This window comes from Notechis scutatus, chromosome 4 (genome assembly GCF_049901735.1).
Source record: "Notechis scutatus isolate UNSWTSFEM ecotype Mainland chromosome 4, rNotScu1.2, whole genome shotgun sequence".
Classification (NCBI taxonomy): domain Eukaryota; kingdom Metazoa; phylum Chordata; class Lepidosauria; order Squamata; family Elapidae; genus Notechis; species Notechis scutatus.
Window position 1 is genome coordinate 51,510,867 of NC_142012.1, and position 6,928 is coordinate 51,517,794.

The 6,928-nt window shown below is 41.1% G+C and overlaps 1 protein-coding gene across 2 annotated transcripts; it reads left to right on the plus strand.

The window, feature by feature from the left end:
• The first annotated feature begins 1,465 nt into the window (after positions 1-1,465).
• On the plus strand, positions 1,466-6,557 carry SOD3 (superoxide dismutase 3). Of its 2 annotated transcripts, XM_087963423.1 has the most exons (3): positions 1,518-1,642; positions 3,175-3,252; positions 5,635-6,557. In XM_087963423.1, exon 3 carries the CDS (start codon positions 5,664-5,666, stop codon positions 6,384-6,386), a length of 723 nt encoding a protein of 240 aa, XP_087819549.1. In that variant the 5' UTR covers positions 1,518-1,642; positions 3,175-3,252; positions 5,635-5,663; the 3' UTR covers positions 6,387-6,557. The 2 variants fall into 2 exon arrangements, with proteins under 2 accessions (XP_026541410.2, XP_087819549.1); XM_026685625.2 differs by lacking the exon at positions 3,175-3,252 and having other exon boundaries at positions 1,466-1,642.
• Positions 6,558-6,928: the final 371 nt, after the last annotated feature.

Here is a 6,928-nt window from a genome sequence, read left to right on the forward strand (position 1 = left end):
CACAATAAAGACTGTGGTTTCCCAGATAAATCCCCCTGACGTACAAAACTATCTCTTGCACACAAAGGCATATGTATGAGCTACAACTTCTCAAGAAATCTAGCATTAATCAGTAGGATTTTGAAGTTAGTTGGGAGGACTCAACTATGCAATGGCTAGGACAGATTTTTCCAGACAACTTTCGGGGCAACCTAACCTAAGAAGCATTGTCCCCACCAGACGGATCAGCAAAATCAATCCTGCAAAAACAAAAAAAAACAAAACCCACAGTTGTGTCAAACAAAAGCAGAGAAATAACAACCCCGTGAATATATTTCTGACGTTGAGGGTTGTAACTTTATCGCTTGTATCCTTATGATTTATACTGACTGTTTCCTAGTATGATTTGATTGCTTATTTGTACCCTATGACTATCATTAAGTGTTGTACTTTGTGATTCTTGACTCTTGACCAAGGGGGTCTTCAAACTTGGCAAGTTTAAGACTTGTGGGCTTCAACTCCCAGAATTCCTTCTCCAGTCATGTTGGCTCAGGAATTCTGGGAGTTGAAGTCCACAAGTCTTAAACTTGCCAAGTTTGAAGACCCTTGCTCTTGACAGATGTGTCTTTTCTTTTATGTACACTGAGAGCATTTGTACCAAGGCAAATTCCTTGGGTGTCCAATCACACTTGGCCAATAAAAAAGAATTCTATTCTATTCTACTCCACTCTATTCTATTCTATTCTTTCTATTCTATTCTATTCTATTCTATTCTATTCTACTCCACTCCACTCTATTCTATTCTATTCTTTTTCCTTATTCTATTCTATTATATTCTATTCTTGTATTATTCTATTCTCTATTCTATTCTATTCCCTTATTCTATTCTATTCTACTCTATTCTATTCTATTCTCTCTTCTATTCTCTCTTCTATTCTTTTTCTCTATTCTATTCTATTCTTGTATTATTCCTATTCTATGCTCTATTCTTTTTCCTTATTCTATTCTATTCCCTTATTCTATTCTATTCCCTTATTCTATTCTATTCTATTCTATTCTATTCTATTCTATTCTATTCTACTCTATTCTATTCTCTATTCTATTCTTTTTCCTTATTCTATTCTATTCTATTCTATTCTATTCTATTCTATTCTATTCTATTCTATTCTATTCTTGTATTATTCCTATTCTATTCTCTATTCTTTTTCCTTATTCCATTATATTCTATTCTCTATTCTATTCTTTTTCCTTATTCTATTCTGTTCTGTTCTGTTCTATTCTATTCTTGTATTGTTCTGTTCTGTTCTATTCTATTCTCTATTCTATTCTTTTTCCTTATTCTATTCATTTCTATTCTATTCTTATTCTGTTCCTCGAAAGCCGTTCCTTTGGTTTGGCAAATTTGGGAGAAGGTAGTTCTGCTAGACTTGTTGAACTAATTCAGAGTTTCCCCACCTCTGACTATCCCTGCCAACCACTCCCCAGAAGTTAATATTTCCTAATGCTTCCATAAACAAGCAGAGCCAATTCAATCCAACCCCAGAGAGGTCTGGATTCCAAATTTGACAGCTTGCCATTGTTTCTATAAAGACATTGCAAACAACTACAAGACCGTGTCCCTGGAAAATAGATCTTTGCTGTAGAAGAAAAACCTCTGGTGAAGGTAAGAAGATATTTACTGTTAGAAACTAAGCTCAGCATTCTTTGGAACATTTTTTCACTCCCTCCTGGCTTGAAAATATCTTTTGAGCAGAACAGAAAAAGAATTTAAGCCATGTTAGAAGTTTGTGTTAACTGACTTTCGTCGTGAATTTCCCTACAAGCTTGCTTCTAAAACGGGCTGATTTGGGGGGAAAGTTTTTTTTTTTATTGCAATTTGTCAAACAGAAAGGAAAAGAGAAATAATATTAAAAAAAACAAAAAACGACAGGGACGTTAAGGCACGTTTTCAGTGCCCTTATGTATGACCCCCTCTACGGACCCTTCAAATAAGAAATGAGGTCAATTTGTGACGGAAACTGTAAAAATTTGTAGCTGAAACAATTGAATCCGGTAGAGCCTTCCAGACCTTGACAACTCGATTACAAAATTTGTATTTTTTACAGTCAGGTTTACAACGATTCACATGGAGTTTAAAGCGATTGTTCGCAGGCATATTATTGCGATTAAAACCAAAGAAAAGTTACCTACAGGTAAAACATAACTACGTAATTACTACGCCAAAAAGAGATCAAGAAAAGAGCAGATCCAATATTCTTCTATGGCCCATCTGGATTTAAGAGTTTGGGTTGGTTGTGATGATGAGAACTTTATTGTATAAAATTTAATTTTATGAAGCTTCTCCTCTGGTAATACTGTTTTGCTAACTAGGGCATTCAAAACCTTTGCTAAACCAATACCTGACTCCAGCTCTGCTGTCTGGAATCCGCACTATATATCTCACATAAATACAATTGAGCAAGTCCAGAAGTATTTTACCAGAATAGTACTACATTCGTCTGTTCACAACAGAATACCCTACAGCACCAGACTCAAGATTCTTGGTTTAGACAACCTTGAACTACACCGGCTAAGATTGGACTTAAGCATAGTACATAAAATCATATGTTACAACATCTTACCAGTTAATGAATATTTCAGCTTTAACAACAACAACACAAGAGTGCACAACAGATATGAACTTAATGTTAACCATTCCAAACTCGATTGCAGGCAGTACGATTTCAGCAACAGAGTGTTCTGTTGTCACCTGCTCAAACCCTCCACTCCTTTACCCTCAAACTAACCTCTGTTGACCTCACCCCATTCCTAAGAGCAGTAGTGGGATGCAAATAATTTAACAACCGGTTCTCTGCCCTAGTGATTTCTTCCAATAACCAGTTCACCAAACTGCTCAGAAAATTAACAACTGGTTCTCCCAAATTGGTGCGAACTGGCTGAATCCCACCACTGCCTAAGAGGTCTGTAAGGGGCGTGCATAAGCACACAATCGTGCCTACCATCCCTGTCCTATTGTCCCCAATTATTAATTCCTATTACTTGTATTTAAACTTATGTTTATTCTTGTTTCTGTTATATTGTAAGCTTTTGACAAATAAATAAATAAGAATAAATAAATAAGTAAATAAAAACCTGGTGAAGGTTCAGAAGGCTGATTCGCAAATGAAAACATTCCTATTTCCTAAAACCATCTAGAAATATATACAGGGAGTCCTCAAGTTACGACCACAGGGGAGCCCCAAATTGATGTTGCTTAAGTGAAACATTTGTCAGGTGAGTTTTGTCCCCGTTTTACAACTTTAGTTGCTAATGTTGTTAGGTGAATCACTGCAATTGTTAAGTTAGTCACCTGGTCGTTAAGTGAATCTGGGTTTCCCCATTGACTTTGCTTGTCAGAAGGTCACAAAAAGGAATCCCATGACCCTGGAACACTGCAATGGTCATAAATGTGAAGCAGCTGCCAAACGTCTGAATTTTGATCACACGATTATGGAGATGCTGCAGAAAAACGGTCGTAAGCCACATTTTTCCGCGCCGTTGTAACTTTAAACGACAAAAGGGATGTATACGTATAAGGGTTTTTTGGGAGTGGGGTTTGGAGAAATTTGATGAGTGAGAGGGAATCCTCCAATCAGTGTTGAAGGCTGCTGCAAAAATCTGTGTTTATATACTTTGGGATGGCTGTTAGGATGATAGAAGTTTAGAAGATTAAGAAAAAAGCATTTGCCTCCCAAGATCAAATTTCATTAATTTTCTAAATATAATTCCCTCCCCGATTGATGGTATAATAACAATGACCGCTTCAAACACTCAAGATTTCTCTTTTAAAATGACTCCTGGGCGCCCATTTTATTCAGTTGTTTTGCTAGCTCACCGCTTCTCTCTTAATCACTTTGTAGCTTGTGTGTTTTTTTAAAAAAAAATAGTACTTTGAAGGGGGGGAAGGGTGAAAAAAGGCTTTGCTTCCTCTTTTTTTCCCCAATAAGGCCAAAGAATTTGAAAGAATGCCATGAATTTTGTACATAAAAATGGGGACAGTACGCCAAGATTACTAGGCGCAAATAGAAATACACATTATTTCCACAGCAAAGAAGGAAACGCAGGGAAGGTTACATCGATTGGTTTATTCAAAGAGGAAATGTATGTTTTTATTTGGATATCACTTCTGGAATTTGTGCTTGTGAAGAAAACAAAAATGAGACTTTGACTTCAGTTGTGTTGATTCGAAAGATTTGGTGTTATAGGAATGACTAGTTATATAAAGGTAAAGGTTCCCCTCACATGTATGTGCTAGTCGTTTCCGGCTCTAGGGGGCGCTGCTCCTCTCCGTGACAAAGCCGAAGAGCTGGCGCTGTCCGAAGGCATCTCCATGGTCATGTGGCTGGCATGACTAACCACCGAAGGCGCATGGAACGCTGTTCCCTTCCCACCAAAGTGGCCCCTATTTTTTGCATTGCATTTTTTTTGCGTGCTTTTGAATTGCTAGGTTGGTAGAAGCTGGGACAAAGAACGGGAGCTCACTCTATTACACGACGCTAGGGATTCGAACCGAACTGCTGACCTTTCTGATTGACAAGTTCAGTATCTTAGCGACTGAGCCACCGCGTCCCCAGCTAATTATATATGAATGTGTAAAAGCAAAACAGTTGAGTTTGGAGTGTGTTTATCTTGTACTGTGCTAGGAAGAGTTTGAAGTCAATGCCCCCCCCGTTTTCTTTCTTTCTCTCTCTTACCCCTTGTACCTCACAGGGCCGTCTTCACAGCATTATGGGCCCGGGGCAAAGCAGTGCACTGGGGCCCCTACAACAACTACTCACAGGAATAAAAATGTAAATAGTCGATCAAATGAAACCTATATTTGCATAATATATGTATAATATAGTATATTTATATGATACAAGAAGCATGGAAGGGTTAACATACGCAGATTATTATTGGGCCCCTATGCTCGTGGAGCCCACGAGGAAGGGCCCATAAGACAGCCCTGGTGTCTCTCACCCACGGGTGGGATTCAAAAATCCCAGCAACTGGTTTGCCGCCCGGTTGCTGGGTGGGCATGGCCATGGTGAGCGTGGCCTACAGGAACTTCCAGGAGGGCCGTTTTTCACCTTCCTAAGGGTCCGGAGGCTTCTCCCGGGCCTCTGGGAGGGTGAAAATGGCCTCCCCTGAGCTCTGGAGGCCCTCCGGAAGCTGGAAACAGGTCCGTTTCTGGACTTCCGATACTTCTGGGATGGGCATTTTTCACCTTCCCAAGGGTCTGGAGGCCTCCCCTGGGCCTCTGGGAAAGCAAAAATGGCCTCCCCTGGGTTCTGGAGGCCCTCCAGAAGCCAAAAACAGGCCTGTTTCCAGACTTCCAGAAAGCCCATTTTCTCCCCTCCCAGAGCCTCCACGCGGGCCTCATCGAAAATGGGCCTTGTGGAGACTCCTGGGAGGGGAGGGATGGGTGGGTTGGTTGGTTGAAATACCGGTTCAACAAACTAGATGAAAACTTAACATCCGGTTCGGCTGAACTGGTTCGAACTGGTAGAATCCCACCCCTGCTCACCCCCCCATACCCCACTCCCTTTCCTCCCCTTAATTTTCCATCTTTTTTTCTTCTCTTCTTTGTATTTTATATCATCAAATCAAATCTTAATAACGTTAATCTTGCCATAGGTTGCTCCAGGCTCTGACTTGGCCCCACCATGATCGTTCTGTTGCTTCTTGTGCCCAGCTTGGTCCTTTGTGATGTCAACATCACCTGGGAAGATCTGCCGACTACCGCCAGCCCCCTGGTAGACATGCAGAAGAAAGTGAACGACCTGTGGCTGAGTTTGCTCTACCCGCAACTCTACGACGATATCATCACAGCCAACCGGTCGGTCTACGCTTGTTGTGTCGCCAAACCCAGTAGCAAGTTAGCGGAGGGCAAGCCCCAAGTGACGGGCCTGGTTCTGTTCAAGCAGTTCTACCCCTATGGGAAACTGGAGGTGGTTTTCTACCTGGCTGGCTTCCCCACGGAATCGGACACTTCACCAAGGGCCATTCACATCCATGAGCACGGCGACCTCAGCGATGGCTGTGATTCTACTGGAGGCCACTACAACCCTTGGAAGGTCAACCACCCTCAGCACCCTGGGGATTTTGGAAACTTTCACCCAAAGGGAGGCAACATTCAGAAATTCAAATCGAACCTGAGAGCTACTCTCTTTGGACCCCATACCGTTCTTGGTCGGTCAGTGGTGATCCACGAGCAGGAAGACGACCTGGGCAAGGGCAACAACAAAGGCAGCTTGCTGCACGGAAATGCTGGCCTGCGCCTGGCGTGTTGTGTCATTGGCAAATGTCAGAAGGAGCTGTGGGACAAGCATTTTCCCAAAATCATGGCCAAAAGAAGGAAAAGGGTGATAAAACCTGGGGGGCCATGAGGGGGGGGCTGGCATCCCGAATGCCGATCGACTGAGTTTGTTATCCACTAAGTGGGTTGCAACGGCTGTTTCTCTTCCAAAAATGTTAAAATAGGCACCTCTCCTTTAGTGAATTCTTCCCTCTATAAGCAGGTTGATAATAAAGAAAAGCAGGACAAGCCTTTCAAAGTTCATATTTGTGCTTTATCTATATCATCTATATCTATATCTATCTACCTATCTACCTACTTACTTATCTTTCTATCTTCTTATCTATCATCTCTCTCTCTCATCTATCTACCCATCCATCCATCTATCTATATCTATATCTACCTACCTTCCTACCTACTTCTATCTATTTATCTACCTACCTACCTATCTATCCTATATATCTATCTATCCATCCATCCATTTATCAACCTCTCTCTGTCTCTATCGACCTCTCTCTTTATATATCCTCTCTATCATCCATCTATCTCTGTCTGTCTATCTATCTATCTATCTATCTATCTATCTATCTATCTATCTATCTATCTATCTATCATCTATCTTATCCATCCATC